This window comes from Hyaena hyaena, unplaced genomic scaffold (genome assembly GCF_003009895.1).
Source record: "Hyaena hyaena isolate Hyena2069 unplaced genomic scaffold, ASM300989v1 scaffold_916, whole genome shotgun sequence".
Taxonomy (NCBI): domain Eukaryota; kingdom Metazoa; phylum Chordata; class Mammalia; order Carnivora; family Hyaenidae; genus Hyaena; species Hyaena hyaena.
In genome coordinates this window covers 98,433-119,915 of record NW_024081548.1, presented here as the reverse complement: position 1 = coordinate 119,915, position 21,483 = coordinate 98,433, and the positions used below count along the sequence as shown (strand labels likewise).

Here is a 21,483-nt window from a genome sequence, read left to right as displayed (position 1 = left end):
ATGATGATGGAGACTGAGGATAGCTGAAGCTGAGGATAGAACCACAATAAAGTAGAAAGAAATATGAGGAAATAGAGAAAGCATACCACAGAAAAACTGACTTCATGATCTTAGCTATAAGGGAAATTTGACAATGAGGCTGACAAAAAGGTCATGCGCTTTTGGAAAATAAACTCATATTATTTCATTTCCCACTCAAGATTCATGGTGACATCAGTGTACCTACATAAAACAGTTTCTGGTTGTAGTCTTTCTGTTAGAACAGTAGAGTGATGGTCAGAAAACCACACAGAAAGTAACCTGACAAGGCATATGCTTGGTGAAGAAAAAAGATCATTCTCCATGGCCCTCAGCTTACACACTCTCCAGGACTATATGAGTACCTGAAACCTTGGGACAGGTAATATCTCAATATATAAATGTTAAAAAAAGAAACACAATAGTTGCTATTAGATCTCATAAGATCAAAAGTAGAACGTTCCATAAGTAACTTCCAGCTTTAGGGGTCAGAAGGCCAATATTGTATCAGGACATGATCAGTGGTAAATAAGTATGTTTTGAATGAGTAAAAGCAATAATGAATGAATAAAAATTCATCAGGAACAAAATAGGTTTAGTTCTTGTTAAAACATAAAGTTGGCAGATTTGGGAACATTTACTGACCCCAAACTCAGTGCTCCTGAGCAAGATGCTTTAATTTTGAAGTCTCAATTTCTACCTCTGGAAAATGGGACAACAGTATTCACCTTACTTTGTTGTATTAATTGAAATAATAAATTCTTAGAGCACAACAGTCTCTTTAATCTGTGCATATTCAACTGACAACAGTAAATATTTGATTCTCTGATACCTAAAGAAAAAATGAAGTAATCATGGAATGAGATATTGGATGTGGACCATATTTTATAATATTTTTATATTACTCAGAGATAGGGTTTTATTTATTGCTTAGAACACAGATATCTGATGAATTTTTTGGAGAAATAGACCAATTTTATTGTTTTCACTCAACTGAATCCATAATATCAATTCATTAGGCTTGTGTAGACATAACCACCAAACATTCATGTTGTGGGGGATCTGTGCATGTTAACATGACCTAAATTCCCACATATCTATCTAGCGCTAGCAGAGTGCACATAGTATGTGCTGGACACATGGTAGACCATGGAGGTCATTCCAGATCATGGGGTGATCACCATGGAGGTGATCTGGGATCACAGCCCAAGATGATCTTGAACATTAAACTGGTTAACCTCCTGAACTTCTATTTTTTAATGTGTAAAATAGTGATCTATTATCTCTTTCATTACATTAGTATAGGGATAAAATGAGATAATGTGTTAAGTGTTTAATAAAAAATGGGAGGTAAAGGGAGATTCCGGCAAGATGGCGGAGAAGTAGGAAGCTCCTTACTTGCACTCGCGCCCATACCTCACACGGAAAAGATCTGAAGCCATCGGAAATCTTATGAAACCCGAGAGATTGGGAGAAAAAGGAAGCAGAATCCACTAAGAAAGGCTTCTAATGTGAGTGCGAACTGGGGAAGATAAAATCGGGCCAGGATCAGAGACTCCAGGGTCGGAGGCAATCCCCCTCTTTGGGGAGTGAGAAGGGATAAAGAGAGAGTCCTAAACAGAAAAAACTCCGCTAGGGGAAAAACCTCCGCTCAGGGCATAGAAAGACTGTGCGCACCAAATACCTGCATGCCAGGTACCCTCGCGCCAGCTGGTACCGGAGGGGATGGGCTCACAGGCTGCTTCTTTGTAGCTGGATGGCTGGACTTCTAGAGAGGCGGCGCGCCTGCCGCCATTGTCCTCCCGGCTGACTTGGGCCCCTGGAAGAGCCGCGCATGGGCACCGGGCGTCCACGCTCTTGGGAGGCTGGAACTCTAGACGGAAGGCAAAGAGCTAAAAACTGGGAGATTTGGCCGAGAGTTTGTGTTTCGGGTGACTAGACATAGACGGACCTGGTTTTCCTCACTCCAGCAGGCTCCTCTCACCCGGCAGGCAAGCCCCTGCACATGCTCTCCAGCTGGATGCAGAGAAGGAGGCAGCAATTCTGACTCCACCCCCAGAGCTAGGGAGGAGGCCTGGAATTGCCCCTAGGGGATTGCCTGGGAAGTTGTGTCTAAGGCAATTTCAGCGGGGCGCGCGGACTGCGATTTGGAGACTGGGACTGGTCTGGGTTGAAGAGTGCAACCAACTTTGGCTGCAACCCCGGTACGGGCACTTTACAAGCCCAAAAAAGCAAGGTGCAGCGTTTGGTTCAAGAAGGGACTGGAGCACCTCCACTCTCCTCCCCACAACCCTCAAGGCAGAAATCCCGCCTGACGCATTGGATCACACGTCGCCTATCCCTCCTTGAGAACTGCCCTCCTCCCATTTTTTTTTCTTCTTTTCTTTCTTTTTTCCGAAGAACACTGACCTGATTAACTCTGGTCACTGGCTTGCTTAAACAATCACATTTAGTCCATTCTGTAGATGTAAATTCTACAACTACCGACATTTTCATCTCTTTCTCTCAGGAGTAATTAGACTATATAGTTTCTCTGGATAACACCAGCATCCTTCTCTCACCTAACCAACCATATTCCACCCTTTACCTCTTTGAAAAAACCTTCTTGTCCCTTCTGCCTGTTCATTCTATTTCCAGTTTTGCCTAATCCCCGCCCTGTCTTCTCTCTCTTTCTCTATACTCTTCAACCAGCACTGCATACACATGGCTATTTAACTGTAGCTGGGAAATCCGATTATATGCTTTAAATCATTCTTTGTCCATCGCTTTTCTTCTTTTTCCTTTTCTTTTCTCCTTTTTGACCCTTTTATGTATTTTATACTCTCTATTATTCGCCCTCCCTCCTCCGTCTTTTCTCTTAACTTTTTCGTTTTCCCTCTTGGTTTGCATGTTAGTTGAATTAGTCTGTGTGTTTGTGTGCCCCTGATCCCTGTGCGTTTGTCTGTCTGTTTTCTTTTCCAGGGCTACCTCAAGAAACAAGCCAGAGTACACAAGGTGGAGAGTCCCAAATATCACTATGAGTAGGAAAATAAAATAACCAAGGTCCCAACAAGAGAGACCAAGAGATACCATTCAAAAAACACTCTCTGAAAGGATAGGTCCTGGACAGTTAAAGAGTCTTCTAGGATACACCAGCACTCATAGATGCAGAGAGCATAACAAGTCTTTAAAACTAACAAGAGCCAGAAATGTAACTAAAATGATGAAACAAAAGAGCTCTCCTCCAAAGAAACTTCAAGAAAAAATGACAGCTAATGAACTGCTCAAAACAGATATCAGCAGCATAACTGAACAAGACTCTAGAGAAAGTCGGGATAGAAGGAACCTACTTACACATCATCAAAGCCATCTATGAGAAGCCGTCAGCTAACATCATCCTCAACGGGGAAAAACTGAGAGCTTTCCCCATGAGATCATGAAAACGACAGGGATGTCCACTCTCACCACTGTTGTTTAACATAGTGCTGGAAGTCCTGGCATCAGCCATCAGACAACAAAAGGAAATAAAGGGCATCAGAATTGGCAAAGAGGAAGTCAAACTTTCACTCTTCACAGATGACATGATACTCTACATCGAAAACCCGACAGACTCCACCAGAAGCCTACTAGAACTGATCCAAGAATTCAGCTAAGTTGCAGCGTACAAAATCAACGTACAGAAATCGGTTGCATTTTTATACACCAATAATGCAGCAACAGAAAGAGAAATCAAGAAACTGATCCCATTCACAATTGCACAAAAAACCATAAAATACCTAGGAATAAACCTAACCAAGGATACAAGATATCTGTACGATGAAAACTATAGAAAACTTATGAAGGAAATTGAAGAAGACACAAAGAAATGGAACAACATTCCATGCTCATGGATAGGAAGAATAAATATAGTTAAGATGTCATTTTACTTAAAGCAATCTACATATTTAATACAATTGAAATCAAAATTTCACCAGCATACTTCTCAAAACTAGACCAAACTATCCTAAAATTGTATGGAACCACAAAAGACCCCGAATAGCCAAAGTAATACTGAAAAATTAAACCAAAACGGGAGGTATCACATTCCCAGACTTTAGCCTCTACTACAAAGCTGTCATCATCAAGACAGTATGGTATGGGCACAAAAACAGACACATAGACCAATGGAACAGAAGTGAGAACTCAGAATTGGACCCAAAAGTATACAGCCAACTGATTTTGACAAAGCAGGAAAGAATATCCAATGGAAAAAAAAAAAAGCCTTTTTAACAGATGGTGTTGGGAGAACTGGACAGCAACATGCAGAAGAATGAAACTAGATCATTTTCTCACCCCATACACAAAAATAGACTCAAAATGGATAAAGGACCTGAACGTGAGACAGGGAACCATCATCACCCTAGAGGAGAAAGCAGGAAACAACCTCCTTGACCTCCACCGCAGTTATTTCTTACTTGACACTTCCCCCAAAGCAAGGAAATCAAGAGCAAAAATAAGCGATTGGGACCTCATCAAGATTAAAAGCTTCTGCAAGCGAAGGAAACAACCCACAAAACTAATAGGCAACCAACGGAATGGGAAAAGATAGTTGCAAATGACATATCAGATAAAGGGTTAATATCCAAAGTCTATAAGGAACTCATCAAACTACACGCCCAAAAAACAAACAACCCAGTGAAGAAATGGGCAGAAGACATGAACAGACACTTCTCCAAAGAGGACATCCAGATGGCCAACAGACACATGAAACGATGCTCAGCATCCCTCCTCATCAGGGAAATACAAATCAATACCACACTTAGATACCACCTCACGCCAGTCAGAGTGGTTAACATGAGCAAATCAGAGAACGCTAGATGCTGGCGAGGATGTGGAGAAACTGGCACCCTCCTACACTGTTGGTGGGAATGTAAACTGGTACAGCCCCTCTGGAAAACAGTGTGGAGGTTCCTCAGAAAAACAATTAGAACTCCCCTATGACCCAGCAATAGCACTGCTAGGAATTTACCCAAGGGATACAGGAGTGATGATGCATAGGGGCAATTGTACCCCAATGTTCATATCAGCCCTCTCAACAATAGCAAAAACATGGAAAGAGCCTAAGTGTCCATCCATGGACGAATGGATCAAGAAGATGTGGTTTATCTATACCATGGAATACTACATGGCAATGAGAAACAATGAAATCTGGCCATGTGTAGCAACATGGATGGACCTTGAGGGTGTTATGCTGAGCGAAATAAGTCAGGCAGAGAAGGACAAATATCATATGTTTGCACGTATAGAAGGATTAGGAGGAACTTAACGGAGGACAATGGAGGAGAAGAAGGGGAGAAATGGTGGGGAAAGGGAGAGAGGCAAACTATGAGAGAATCTTGAATGCTGAGAAACAAACTGAGGACTAGTGGATGTGGGGGGAGAGGATGGAGATTGGCATGGAGGAGGACACTTGTGGAGATGAGCACTGGGTGTTATATGGAAACCAAATTGACAATAAACTATTTGTAAAAAAAAATAAAAAGAAAGAACGAAAGAACGGAAGGAAGGAAGGAAGGAAGGAAGGAAGGAAGGAAGGAAGGAAGGAAGGAAGGAAGGAAGGAAGAAGGAAGGAAGGAAGGAAGGAAGAAGGAAGGAAGGAAGGAAGGAAGGAAGGAAGGAAGGAAGGAAGGAAGGAAGGAAAGAAAGAAAGAAAGAAAGAAAGAAAGAAAGAAAGAAAGAAAGAAAGAAAGAAAGAAAGATTAGAAATCAAAGTTCAGAAAAACTGAATAACTTGTCTGAGGTTGTGTGATCAGTCAGAAAGACATAGTTCTGAGGTTTGCACTTTCCTGCACACATCCCAATCCCTATGGATAAAGAAACCATGGGGATTAAAGAAAGGTGCTCTCTGGTCATCAGCGGATTCCATCATAGTGAATTCAACGGATTTCTATTTTCCTACTATCTGGCTGTCTTTAAAGCTTTTGTAGTTTAATCAAATTTTCAGAGACCCACAAAGAAAAAGGGAGATAAAGAAATATTAGTTTGCTTCCCACTCTGATTACTTTTAGAATTGAGGAATAATTGTGGTGATGAACACTGGGTGTTATATGGAAATCAACTGGACAATAAACTATTTTTTAAAAAATAATAAATAAATAAAAAGAATTGAGGAATCAAAACCCATTAACGCAATACTACACAAAAGAAGTATAACTAAAATCAACCTCAGTAGATATTTTGAAGGAAGAGAAGACAGAAGGGAGGGTGGGAGGGAGGGAGGGAGGGAGGAAGGAAGGAAGGAAGGAAGGAAGGAAGGAAGGAAGGAAGGAAGGAAGGAAGGAAGGAAGGAAAGAAAGAAACTTTTCCACATCATTAACTGCTGACTGGGGAGCAGTTTCCCCCAGACACAGAGATGACGCTATGTTGATCTAACCAACGTTATCTAAGCCCTGTCGCAAATAACCTGTGTATATAAGGCTTTGAAATAATAGTGCAGGGGCCCTGGAGCCCCTGCAGACACTGCATTATGGCTGAGGAAGTACTCATGTGTTTTTCCATAGAAGCCGTCACTTGTCCAGAAACCACAAACTTTATTTCAGACCTTGACACTTGTGCTTATTTGGAATTTTTTCCATCTATATCATGTTTTCTTTTTGAAGCCATTTAATTGTCTTCATAATTTTCTCAGAAATACTTAGGAGCCACCAAGGAGACAATTGCTCGCTCTCAGTGTTGGGAAACATCCTTCCAACTTCAAGGCCTCAGGTGTCTACACAGGTAAGGAGCTTGCTCCCCTATTTGTAAAGAATCTAAATGATGAAGAGCCACAATCCTCATCAACCAGCTGTTTTAGAAAACGAACCTCCTCTTCCAGAACATCCTTCCTGTAACCCATCTCATTTTATATCCATTAATCATAGGGACTTTGTTAAAGTGTTAGTGGGGGAGAACTAAGAAGTTTGGTTAACTGCCCTTCACCTTCTTTTTTCTTGATGGTATATCAGAAGCTTTATTAGATGTTTCCCTCTAGGTTTTATTTGAGTAGAGTCTACAAATTACTTGGTTTGTAGTTAAAGTAGGTCTGACTAGCATTTCTGCAGCTAATTAGTTGAGTTACACTGGCGATTGGTGGCCAGTTTCACAGCACCATTGAAAAGGTGAGATTTCAGAGAACTGTAAGAATGTTGTCAAAACAAAATGGCATTGTGCAACCAGTAATGGCTTCTGGTCAGACTGAATTTGAACCCTTCAGTCTTGTATCTGCTATCTCTGAATCTTGGCTTTTTACTCTGTAAAATGAAGATAATAATGCCTAGAACACATGCATTTAACACTGAACACAGTCCTGGCACATGACTAGTAGTTAGAAATATTAAAGCCATTTGTATATCTACATGAGATCCCAATGCTGTGTTAAGCGGTGGAACAAAGAGATTTTTACCTCCCCCCAACACTCCAACCCCCTGGCCTGGTTCAACAGTTGACAAAACTGCTCACAGGTCAGTCACTCTCATTGTCTCCCTGGCACTGAATTCAGATTTTAGCCATGGACATCAAACAGGTCTGCAGAACTTTGGAAGATTCATCAATAAAACAGGTTAATAGCAAGAGAACGCAGAATGGCAGTTTTTCCTTCATAGATTCTGAGCCACATCCAGGAGACTCCACCACCACCGTTGTGTCATAAAATAAAAGAAACCTGCCAGTGCTTCTGTGCATAGCTCACAAATCTAAACATTTATCAGAAGAATTGGCTGTTTGTGTCAGGCTATCCATTGTTTAGGAAACTCGACCATGTCTGTTTGGCTCCTATAAAACCCAGTCTAAAACTGTTTTAGTGCTCTAAATAAATGTAAAATTTCACTATGTCAAAAGCTCCTCCTTTAGTCAACTGTATGAGCTTTGGTCTTTGTCTTCACTTCTTTTTTTTAATTTATTTTTTTTATTTTTTTAAATGTTTTTTTTTTTTTAATTTCTAGGAGAGAGAGAGAGAGAGACAGCTTGAGCAGGGGAGGGTCAGAGAGAGAGGGAGTCACAGACTGAAACAGGCTCCAGGCTCTGAGCCGGCAGTCAGCACAGAGCCCGACGCGGGGCTCGAACCCACGAACCGCGAGATCATGACCTAAGCGAAAGTCGGAAGCTTAACCGACTAAGCCACCCAGGCGCCCCTCTTTGTCTTCACTTCTATCATGACTTTTGTTCATTCACTTAATCATTCAACAACCTCATGCAGCTGCCATAATATGCACTATTGATCTTACTGCTCCACGGGGTATAGAATAAAAATAGCCTCAGGGAACATAAATATAGGCCATAATTGCCTAGGAACCCAATACAGTTAAGAGCAAGCTTTTCCAGTCTTGACACTATGGACATTTAGAGCTGGTTATTTTTCTGTTTGGGGGCTATCCTGTGCACTTGCAGATGTTTAGCAGCATTTCAGGCTTTTCTCCATTATATGCCTCTTCCTACTTCTGCGTTGCGACAACCAAAAATATCTTCAGCCAATGACAAATATCTCAGTGTAGGAGAGGGGAAGTCACTCTGGTTGAGAACCTCTGTGCTACAGAACAGTGACTCTCAAAGTTTATCAAACACTGGACCAATTGGAGGTCTTGTTAAAACAGAGTTCTGAGTCACCACCCAGAGTTTCTGATTTGGTAGGTCTGTGTGAGACCTGAGAATTTGCATTTTGAAGAAGTGGCTGATGTTGATGATCCATTTTGCTCTAAGGAGATCCAGGTGTTAGCCATTGGCATATCTGTTATTCCTCTGTCTGTGAAAACTCTATTCAATGGTTTCCAGATTTGTCTGCAGATTAGAATCATGTGGAAACCTTTTATTTATTTAAAATTCTTTAAATGTTTTATTTCTGAGAGAGAGACAGACACCATGAGCAGGGGAGGGTCAGAGAGAGAAGGAGATACAGAATCTGAAACAGGCTCCAGGCTCTGAGCTGGAGCCAACGTGGGGCTCACACCCATGAACCGTGAGATCATGACCTAAGCCAAAGTCGGAGGTTTAACCAACTAGCCACCCAGGTGTCCCCATGTGGAAACCTTTTAAACCTTTCAAAGACATAGTCATATGCCAGACCAATTAAATCACCAATTCTGAAGATGGGGCACATACATCAATATGTTTTGAAGTTCTTCAGATAATTCTGATGTGCAGATTTGGGGACCAAATCTAAATGCCATTACCTCATCTATGATTTGAAGTTTGAGGGCTAAACAACTTATGTCATTCCAGCACACATATCCTGTACATCTCAAAAACACAGTTACATCATGGGCACTGATTTACAAAGAACTGCAATATTGGTTTTGTGGGTGAGGAAATGAGGAAAATTCAATCACAAAAGCTTTTCAGTCACAGCATTCTGAACTGGAAGGAGTACTGAGAACAGGCAGCAGCTCACTCTAATTACAGTATCTGTGGTTAAGGCATGCTGTGGAAAATGGGACTCTAGGGAAAAATGGGAAGCTTTTAAGGGTGCCTTGTTGAATAGAAATGGATTTATGGCCTCAGATTTCACAGCCTTCTATGTGTACTCCCCAAGGGACTGTTTCGGTTTCTGAGCCACAAGCTGGAGCCCAGGAAGGACATGAAGAAGGAGAAAAGTCAATAAGAGACCAAGCCATCTAATGGAGACTGCACATTGGGACAATGTGAGGTGAGTGAGAGAAAGATGAGATGTCGAGAGCTAGGGAAGTAATGTAAAACCCTCACTCCCATTCATACACCCCACAATTGACAGTGGGCAATTCAACAACTTGTCTTCTATCAAATATTCCAGCATTTAAAAAAATAAATTTTATGTTTATTTATTTTAGGGAAAGAAAGAGAGCGCAAGTGGGGGAGGGGCAGAGAGAGAGGGAGACACATAAACCAAAGCAGGCTCCAGGCTCTGAGCTAGCTGTCAGCACAGAGCCTGACGTGAGGCTCTAACCCATGAACCATGAGATCATGAACTGAACCGAAGTCCGGCATCTAACCAACTGAGTCACCCAGGCGCCCCCAAATTTTCCAGTATTTAAAATCTCTGACAATCTGAAAGTTGTTTGATTTTTTTTGTTTTTCAACATTATTTTTCTCCATAAATGAGATATCTTAAATTATAAAAGCCATTGTGTGCTTTACTTTAAAAGAAAAAAATAAGGTGGGGCTCCTGGGTGGCTCAGTTGGTTAAGCATCTGACTTTGGCTATGGTCATGATCTCAATTTGTGAGTTTGAGCCCCATGTTGGGCCCTGTGCTAACCTCTCAGACCTTGGAGCCTGCTTTGGAGTCTGTGTCTCCTTCTCTTTGCCTCTCCCCAGCTTGTGTGCTTGCGCGCTCTCTCTCTCTTTCTCTCTCTCTCTCTCTCAAAAATAAACATTTTTTAAAAAAGAAAAAAAAAGTTAAACTGTAGGGGAATAGAAAAAATATATATACCAGTAAGAAAAGTCATAGGAGAGAGAAAGAAGACTATGTCTTCAATGTTGTTTATATGGAAGATTCCTTTTTAGTTCATTCTAGTAGTTTTTCAATGCCTACTGGGTACTAGTTCACATCTAAGCAAGCTAGGGGTGGCAGGAATAGAAAAAAACTATCCTCTTCCTCCTGGGAATAGTCTGAAAGAAAAGGAACCACCCTAAATATTTCTTTTGAGACCCACACGTGCACTTCATACACTGCAATGCAAGTGTGTGTGTGTGTGTGTGTGTGTGTGTGTGTGTGTGTGTGTGTGTTAATACTGAAAAACTGCCATGAAAAGAAGAATCAATAGTATCAGGACAAAGAATAATCTCTAGGAATAGTTGCTTATGCACAGCTCTACAAAGAGGGTGTTAAATTCCGTTGGCCATATCAAAAGACAACCATAGAGATAATAGTGTTTACGTGGGCAACCACGCATCTCATAAGCATTCACCCGGGGCCATATGAGCTGCATTCTGGGGAGAAATATATTCTATGGACAGAGTCCTTAGTCACAAATAATACCCAGCCTAGTTGGGAGATCCAGTGTGCATGGGAGAAGCTCTCCCCATCACAACAAACACAACCCCTTACAAGGTTTCTGAGAACACAATCTGTGGAAAGGAAATTTCCAAGCAAGAGGCAGTAGGAGCTCTTTGCAGATGAGTACAATTATTGATTATATGATTATTTTGCAAAATTAATTTGCTTAAGTGAGGAAGAGAAGTATTCTAACATCTACTGAATACCTATCATGCAAAAGGCACAACCTCAACATTTTTCTTATTCAATACTCACAACACTGAGAAGCAAGTATCATGACCCCATTTTATATAGAGAGATGAGCAGAGGCTCAGGACTATAAAAGTGGTAAGAGTTGTGTTGTTAATAGCAGCTGACAAACACATATTCCTCCTGCCTGACTATACTGCAAGCACTCTACCTGTATTAACCACTAATGCTCCCAACAGATCCAATTAAGAAGGTAAGCTACAGTTTGCAAGAGGAAGGGGCATGCCACATCATACAAAGCCACAGGGGGAAGGAAGCATCAGGGTTGGTAAGAGTGAAGGGAAAACATAAGTAAAATGTTTTACTGTAATTTTTGTGGGAAGGATTGGGTCAGGCATGGCTGAACAGGTTAAGGGTTGGATACTTTGAGTAATTTTGGATGGTTTTCAGCTATAGGGGTGTCTCTAGCAATCTAAAATCTGTCCCTGGGGGGATAACAGCATAGGGATAGTGTCCCTCTATCCCACTGATAGAGAGAAGCAGATGGGGGGTATGCACTCAGTATTTGTCAGTTTTCACAACAAAGACATTAACCCTTGTAAGTTGTTCGCTACGTCTATGAATTAGCAAACCTGGGAGAGGCAGATCCTTCCAGGGTCTGCAAGGCCTCAAGATGTTAGAGCACCATAAATATAGGAAACAGATGCAGTATATTATATCTTCACTAAAGGCTCATCTTGAATGTTTAGGTTTAACAGTGTTAACTTCTTGTGCTCAGATCTGGAGACAAGCTTTGGGATGGGCCTTTCTATACTCTGGAAACACTTTGACTCATTTCTAAGGAATCTGTATATGTGGCATGAGCATCCTGGAAACAGTGATATTTAAGGCCATAGATAATATGGGTCCCTATGCATAGTAAGAAATGCTAGAATGAGCACTGAGGAAAACCTTTTCCTCTCATAGCTCACTGAGATCTACCTGTGTGAGACCCGGGAAAAACCCTGGATCCTAAGCTCCTTTATACTTTCAACCAAAAGTTCTGGGCAGTGGATCTCAACTCAGACCACATATCAGACAAGCCTGGGAGTCTTAAGAACCAAAGATGCTCAGGGCTCACTCCCAAGAATTAGATTCAGGGAAAGAGTAAACACAGATGACCCAAAGATTGTATAGCCCTGCTGTTGATTTTGAAGGACATGCAGATTAGGGCCACAGTCTATCACATCTCTGACATTTTGTACCTCCAAAACACTTTGCTGCTCCTCCAGTCCTGTTCCAGTGACCCAATGGTATCAAGCCAGCCCCAACATTCTCTCATATTCTTAACTCATTATAGAATATTGGGAAGTTCATTTTATTTATCTTCACTGTCTCCATTTAAGTCATTTGCTATCAAGCCCAGAAATATAAGCTAGAATTCAAAACATTCCTTAGTATTTTGAACACTGGAACCAAAGAAAGCAGCAGGCCACAAAGTCTTAGGGAGTTTGTCTGGTGGGCAGTTCTCTGCTGGCTGTCTTACTGCGGAATGTGTGGTCTGAGTTTCTCTCTCATCCACACCTTCTAAAACTGCCTTTGGCTGACTTCTTTCTCATCATAGCTTAATATGATATGCACTGAGATTGACTTTACTTGAAGAAAAGTAAGTTGAGAAAGGAGAACTTTAATGACCCCTGATACTTCCAAGGGAAACTATTGAAACTGGTTTACCTACTTCTATTATGAAGTTCATATATTTATACTTATAATGAGTCCCGTTCTCTATCAAACAAGTTTATAAACTTCTTCAAATGAGGTAACAGTATTAGGGATGAGGACAACGTACTGCCGGAAATTTACTTAGGAGCAATTCCTGCATCTGAGCACAAAGGACATGTTTAGGACTCCTTCGGGTCAAGGTGACAATGGAAAGGTGGCACGGCACAACTTCACTAGCTGATAAAATGCACCTGTCAGCCATAGCAAAAGCTCTCACCTATTTCTAAGAAAAATTCATCACATGGATCCTCATGTAAATAAAAATTTTGAAGCATATAATTCACATATTTGTAGATCTAGTTCTTAGATTAGGTATGAAAGTAAATGTTTTATTTTTAATTTTTCTCCTGTGTGCATACTTACTCATGTGTGTATTATTAGAAATATTGCTAAGTATGTATATTACACAAAACATGGGGTGTTCTAAATTTTTTTCATGTTTACTTTTTATACAGAGCAGGGGATGGGGCATACAGATAGGGGGAGACACACACACACACACACACACACACAGAGAGAGAGAGAGAGAGAGAATCCCAAGCAGGCTCTGCACTGTCAACACAGAGCCCAATTCCGGGCTCTAAACCACCAATCGTGAGATCGTGACCTGAGCTGAGTTGAAGAGTTAGATGCTTAACCAATTGAGCCGCCCAAGTGCCCCAAAACATGGAGGGTTCTAATATCTTGTGGTTCTTTTTCTAGCTTTTTAAGATGGGAACTTTGATCTTTCATTTTTATTTGTTTTAGATGTTTTATTTATTTCTGAGAGACAGAGAAAGACAGCGTGAGCAGGGGAGGTTCAAAGAGAGAGGGAGACACAGAATCTGAAGACGCCCCGGGCTCTGAGCTAGCTGTCAGCACAGAGCCGGACGCGAGGTTCGAACCCACAAATGGTGAGATCATGACCTGAACCAAAGTCGGAGGCTTAACCGACTGTGCCACCCACGCCCCCCTGATCTTTCATTTTTAGCCTTTCCTCTTGTTTAACTCATGCATTTTTCATTGTAAGTTCTTTTTGTGGGGTGCCTGGGTGGATCAGTTCGTTAAGCATCTGACTTTCACTCAGATCATGACCTCACGGTTCATGGGTTCAAGCCCTGCTCAGGCTCTGTGCTGACAGCTCAGAACCTGCAGTGTACTTCTGATTCTGTGTCTCCCCCTCTCTTCCCCTCCCCTGCTTGCACTCTGTCTCCTTCTCAAAAATAAACATTAAAATTTTTGGGAAAAAGTTCTCCTCTGAGCACTGCTTTGGCTTCATGCCATGTCTTTTATAGTACTTTTTCATCACGAAATAATTCTGAACCTACAAAAACTTTGCCCTCTGCTGTTGTCATCCATCACCCACTCTCTGACTCAGACTGGATACTTCAGAGCCCTTGATGAGTTGGTTTACTTCCTCCCCACAGTGAAGCTTGGCAAGAGGCAGGCAGAGGGCCCTGGAACCAGTCCTCCACCAACGGCTTTGTCCTCACAAATCTTTTTAATGAAACCCCAGTGCATCTGTTCCTCTTCAGCATGGTTGTGGTAGTCTACACACTTGCCATGGCTGGCAACACTGCCATGGTCTTCCTGATCTGGGGAGATGCCCGGCTCCACACACCCATGTATTTCTTTCTCAGCCAACTGTCTTTCCTGGACATCTTCTTCACCTCAGTCACTGTCCCCAAGATGATAGGAGGCTTCCTCTTTAGCTGGACTAGCATCTCGTTTGTGGGCTGTGGGGCACAAATGTTTTTCTTCATGTTCCTTGGGGCCACAGAGTGCCTCCTGCTGGCCCTCATGGCCTATGACCGCTATGTGGCCATCTGCAACCCTCTGCGCTACCCATCACTCATGAACCACCAGACCTGTCTGCTCATGGTGGCTTCCTCCTGGCTGGGAGGGTCTCTCAATGCCTCCATCCAGACTACATTGACCCTGCAGTTCCCCTATTGTGGGTCGAGGAAGATTGCACACTTTTTCTGCGAGGTACCTTCACTGCTGAGGCTGGCCTGTGCTGACACAGCCTCCTATGAGCAAGTGCTCTTTGTGACAGGTGTGGTAGTCCTTCTGGTGCCCATTGCTTTTATCACCATGTCCTATGCCTTCATCTTGGCAGCAGTACTTGGGATGCACTCTGTGGAAGGGCGTCGGAAGGCCCTAGCCACCTGTTCCTCCCACTTAACAGTTGTCAACCTCTTCTATGGACCCCTCATCTATACCTATATGTTACCTGCATCCTACCACTCTCCTGGCCAGGATGATGTAGTATCCATCTTCTATACAGTCCTCACACCCATGCTGAACCCTGTCATCTACAGCCTCAGGAACAAGGAAGTGACAGGAGCAATGAAGAATGTCATAGGGAAGTGTGGGGTGGGCAAGACTGCTTAACACTTAGAAGAGTGAGCCTTCTACCCTAGGATGTCCCTGTGGCTCCAGGAGCCTATTTAGGATTTCCTCCTGAGAAGAGAAGTGAAGATTCCCAAATCCACATAAAGGGAAGTGAAAAGGCAACCCTGTATTCCCCTCCATCTGCTGCCCTTCTCTTCAAAGAGTTATCCAGATTGTCAGTGTCCACTTTTCACTCCCTTCCCTCACCTCAAAAAACTCGTCTGTTTTCTGATCCAGCCATCGCTTGTTCAAAGGGCAATCTTTCATCATCTCTGTCACTAAATGTCCAAGAGCATCTCTTCTCCCCAAAGGGCCTCCAAAGCCCTTCTTCTCTGGCAATTTCCCCAAACTTCTCCTTCATCCTTGTTCTCCAGCCACACTGGCTCCCTTATTGATCAGAATTCCAAGCACAATCCCAGCTTGTGTTTCTTCAACACACAGTTTCCTGATGCCTAGGTGCTTTCCTCCACATTTTTGCATATGACTTTTTCCTGCACTACATTTAGGAACTGCTCAAATGTAATTATACCAGAGATGCCTGCATTGGCCACCCTGTTCAAAATAGTATCCCCATCCCAGCCCACCATCTCTTCCTACCTTAATTTGTGTACTCAATGTTTCCTTTTCCCTTTAGAATGTACAGTTCAGGGGAGTTGAGGTTTTAATTTTTAGTGTTGTACCCTCATCTCCCTTAAGAGTGCCTGGCACACAAATTCCATCAATAAATGCTTGTTGAATAAATGGATGAACCCAATGAACATTTCTTACCTAATCCCAAAAGTGTTGGCACTATTGCTAGTTCCTCCTTGAAAATCTTTCTTCCTTTGGTAGCAACACCACATTTCTATTTTGTTTTGTTTTGTTTTGTTTTGTTTTTCCTACTCTGGCCCATGTCTTCCCATTAAGTGATGGGGGACTTAAAACATGGTGGTAGACTTTTCTCTTCTCAGTCCAGAGTCTCTCAAGTCACTCTCATTCATAGCAATGGTTTCAGTTACCAACTAACACCAAAGTCTCTCATATATATTATGGGCCAGCCATATGTCTCCTGCAAGCTCAAAACCCACACTGGATGTTCCAGAAGCATCTCAAATTCATCATACCAACAACAAAAATAATGATATCTCCTCTAGGGCTGATAACTGAGTGAGTGCTCCATAAGGTCAGCAGGACTCTGTCACTGCCCATGCCTAATCCCTCGCCAAATCCTGTCCATTTGACCATCACTGCTTATCTTTTGATGAGATGCAATCCTTGCAGCAACTAACACCACCAGAGTCAAAAGATACAGTAATTCTTTACTTGGATGATGCAGGAATTTCCAAACAGGTCTCCCTGTTCTCTTTCTCACCTCACCCCACATATACAACCACATCTTATTTTCCAAGAGAGCCAAAAGAGTCTCTAAACACAAATCTAATCACATGCTACCAGCTCCACTCCTTAACTTCCCTTTAAATTACTTTAGAAATTATTATTCCTCTTAGATGTATCATCATCTAACATAGAGGGCAGCAGGGAAGCATGGAAAGAGGGAAGAACCATCCTGGATTGCAGTCTTGCACATTCAAGCTAGGCCATACTTTACCATCCCAAGTCTTTATTATATAAAGCAATCATCATAAGAGATGCCAAAATTACTTCTTGCTTTAAGACACTCTTAAAAGTCTTCAGAGACCAAAAGTTATCCTTAAAGTTTAATTTACATCCCTTTTACTGCAGCTGGATTAATGTTTTCTCAATTGACTCTTTATAAAAATCAAGAATAGCACAGAGAATTGGAGTCTCACTTGAACACTTCTGCCACATTTTCTCTCCAAGGAAGAAATTTACTCAGGGGAGAATTATCTCTATCTTAAGGGGTTGTGTTGGCCAAAACTGTATAAATACATACCCACCATCTGATTCCAGAATAAGATTCCTTCACCACCACAGTCCCCCACGTCATGCTCCATACACATGACCTTACACATCCTCTGACTCCTTAGCACTTACCCAAAAAAAGGAGAAAGCCATAATTTGCAATTAGTAATGCATCTGACCTCATGCCCAATAAACAGATGGGAAAATTTTGAAAAATGACATGTAAGAGATAACCTGTCTGCTTATCCCTTCCTGTGATACAGGGAGAAAGTTGTTTTCTAATATCTAGTTTTACTTTCTTTAAAAATAACCCCAATTTTAACTAAGCATGTACTGCCTGAAATAAATATATTTTCCAGTCACCAATGCAGCTAGATATGGCTATGTACAACAATCTGTGGCCAGTAGACTGTAAGTATAAGCGTATGTGCCTTCCAGTAGTGTCCTTAGATATCAGGGTAGGATCACACTCTTCACTTCACCACTCTTTCTTACTGGCTGACATGTCTCATGACAACCAGAGCTTCAGCAGACATATTGTACAAGAGGCAGAAGCAAGCAAATGAGAATGGCAAATTAACAATATAGAGGGAAATTGAGTTAATGAAATCATAGAGTTAATCGACTATTCTGTTTTTTTTTTTTTTTTTTTTTTTGGCACTTGCAGTGAACCTAATCCTAACATCCTTTCACACCACAAAAGTGACAGGGAGAGAGCAGGCTATTTTTGTAGCACAGGAGAAATTAGTGTGTTGGCCTCAGACTGGAATACCAAGAAAAAGCTTGCTGAAAAGTAAGTTCAAGTACACTAGGAAGCATACATCAGAATGCAACATGGGGATATCAGATCAGTAGCTGTGAGAATTTGATCTACACATGGAAAAAACTGGCAAACTTCAGTTAGACCTTTAGCTACTTCAGAATATACACATCTCAGGGGCGCCTGGGTGGCTTAGTCGGTTAAGCGTCCGACTTTCGCTTAGGTCATGATCTTGCGGTTCGTGGGTTCGAGCCCCGCGTCGGGCTCTGTGCTGACTGCCAGCTCAGAGCCTGGAGCCTATTTCAGAGTCTGTATCTCCCTCTCTCTCTGACCCTCCCCTGCTCACGCTGTCTCTCTCTCTCTCTTCTAGAAATAAATAAAAATATTAGAAAAAAATAGTATTTAAGAATACACACATCTCTGAATTTCCTATTTATGATGTAGGCCACTTTTCCTTTATTTTATTAGAACATGAAAATATGAAAATGGAAAGACTTGAAAGCTGAGTTATCAAGGGATATTTTCCAAGTGACATGGTGAAGCTCCCAAAATGAAGGTGGAAAAGCTTGGAGGTAAATTTATGAAACAATAAGGGTAGACCTTGGGCAAATATTTTTGCCTGAGAAGAAAATGGAGGAAGGATAGTGACAACTCAGGAGAAAGTGACAAAAGTACCTAACAATTACCAAATCCTTTCCAAGACAAAGGACATAAAATTTAATATATTACAAACTTGCCCATCATTTAACTCTCTCCTTAGCAAAAGCTTCCATTTGAGCTTCCTGTGTGAGTTCCCTGCCCCTCCCTTGGGAATATACTTCTGAATTTGTGAGTGCCGTTGATGAGACAATGAGACAAATACAAGTTGTCTGCACACATTCTCCTTAAGGCCAAGTTTTCTAAATGCACTTAATAAGGCAACACCTACTTAGGACTGAACTTTTGTCTGTTTTTTCATTGATTAGCCTCAATATTTAGATCATCTTGACTCATAGGAGGTAACAAATAAATAGTTATTGAATAAGTTTAAATTATCTGTGTGACCAGTTTTTGTTATATTTTTAAAGACTAGATTGGAGGAAATACTTTTTTTTTTTTTACAAATAGTTTATTGTCAAGTTGGTTTCCATATAACACCCAGTGCTCATCCCCACAAGTGCCCTCCTCCATGCTCATCTCCCCCCTCACCCCCCCACACTCATCAGTCCTCAGTTTGTTCTCAGTTATCAAGAGTCTTTCATGGTTTGCCTCTCTCCCTCTCCCCCACTATTTCCCCACCTTCTTCTCCCCCTTGAACCTCCGTTAAGTTTAGATTGGAGGAAATTCTTAATTATAAACTCCAAGATACATTTTTTATAAATAAACAGTTTGAAAGCACTTTGCTGTTATTGAAACCAATTTGGTGGTTCCTTAAAAAGGTATACATTCTCAGGTATACATCCAAAGTAACTGAAAAAAACGTGTTCAAACAAACAATTGTATATGAATGCTCAAAGCAATATTATACACAATAGCCAAAAGGTGGAAGCAACCCAAGTGTCTATCAATTGATGAATGGGTAAACAAAATATGATATATTGACACATTGAAATAATCATAAAAAAAGAATGAAGTATTGATACATGCTACAACAGCTTTTAAGGATGAAACTTGAAAACATTATGCTAAATGAGAGAAGCCAGGCACAAAAGATCACATATTGTAGAACACCATTTTATTAAATATCCACAATAAAGATAGATAGGGAAAACTCATAGAGACATAGATCAGTGTTAGAGGTTAGAAAAACAGGAGAATGAAGTGTGACTGCTTAATCAATACAGAGTTTCCTTTTGGGGTGATGAAAAAGTTCTGGAACTAGGTAGTGGTATTGGTTGCACAACAAGGTGTATTCACTAATGCCACCGTGTGTACTTTAAAATGGTTGAAATGGTGAATTTTATGTTATGTGTATTTTACCAAATACAAGTAAAGCACTGCTTCATTTAACCCTCATAAACATGGCTGAAGTCCAGACCTTTAACTCCAAAACCTATAAAACTTCCACCTTGTCCAAATGATGACTTCAACATGGAGCACTAATCACTGGACTAAAACAGAGGGCCACCAAAACCAGGCCACCATTTATCACCTCATTCCTTCTCAGGATCTCATGCAGACTCTGCCACCTAGAGATGACATCTTAGTCTGGTGTTTATAGCCCTCCTCATCTGGCTAGCTTCTCAGCAATGCTCTGGAGCATTTGCCTTCCACTCCAGGTAGAGAGGTCACTGTACCACCTCAAATATCTTTATTATTTCCTGACTATACATTTGTCCCAGTCCCTTTTCTATCTTTGAGAGCCTGTCACTCAATCTATAAGTATCACATAAAAGGGAATGTTCTACCTCCTAGAATACTTCATCAGAATGCCTATACTGTGATATACATACTGTGTGAAAGTATAGATATGCGTATAATCTCATTTTCCTAGTATATTCTTTAATCTCTCCCCTAGGCACATCCAAGTAAATTGTAAAATGGTTAAATCTTATAGCCTGTGCATCTGTCTATATCCATATCAATATCTATGTTTATATCCATATTTATATCTCTATTCCATCACCCCCCTGGAGTGACAGAATAATACAATTTTGAAAAACATGGGGCGCCAGGGTGACTCAGTCAGTTAAACATCTAAATTTGGCTCAGCTTATGACCTCACCATTTGTGGATTCAAGCCCCGTGTAGGGCTCTGTGCTGACAGCTAGCTCGGAGCCTGGAGCCTTCTTGGAATTCTGTAACTCCCTCTCTCTGGCCCTCCCCTGCTCACGCTGTCTCTCTGTCTCTCAGAAATAAATAAAACATTTAAAGAAAAAGAAAATCATACATAATTATATTATTTACGTATTTAAAGCCTACAGTAGTTCAAAGCAAAGAAACTTATCAAAGATAAATAGGGGCATTACATAATGATACAATGGTCAATTTTCCAAGAAGAAATAATTCCTTTTTTTTCTTCAATAGTTTATTGTCAAGCTGGTTTCCATTAACACCCAGTTAACACCCAGTGCTCATCCCCACAAGTGTCCTCCCCCATGCCCATCACTCCCCTTCCCCTCTCTCCCATCCCCATCACCCCTCAGTTTGATCTCAGCATTCAAGAGTCTCTCATGATCTGACTCTCTCCCTCTCCCCCACTATTTCCCCCCTTCTTCTCCCCCACAGTCCTCTGTTAAGTTCCTCCTAATCCACCTATATATACAAACATAAAGTATCTGTCCTTCTCTCCCTGTATTCCGCTCAGCATAACACCCTCTAGTTCCATCCATGTTGCTACACATGGCCAGATTTCATTCCTTCTCATTGCCATGTAGTATTCCATTGTATAAATATACCACATCTTCTTGATCCATTCATCAGTGGATGGACGCTTGGTCTCTTTCCATGTTTTGGCTATTGTTGAGAGTGCTCCTATGAACATTGGGATACATGTACCTGTATGCATCAGCACTCCTGTAACCCTTGGGTAAATTCCTAGCAGTGCTATTCTGGGTCATAAGGGAGTTCTATTGTTAA

The 21,483-nt window shown here is 41.4% G+C and overlaps 1 protein-coding gene across 1 annotated transcript; it reads left to right on the top strand.

The window, feature by feature from the left end:
• Positions 1-1,389: 1,389 nt before the first annotated feature.
• LOC120222835 (olfactory receptor 2Z1-like) lies at positions 1,390-15,302 on the top strand. The gene is made up of 2 exons (XM_039220839.1): positions 1,390-1,400; positions 14,336-15,302. The coding sequence occupies exons 1-2, from the start codon at positions 1,390-1,392 to the stop codon at positions 15,300-15,302; spliced, it is 978 nt and encodes a 325-aa protein (XP_039076770.1).
• The last annotated feature ends 6,181 nt before the right edge of the window (positions 15,303-21,483 follow it).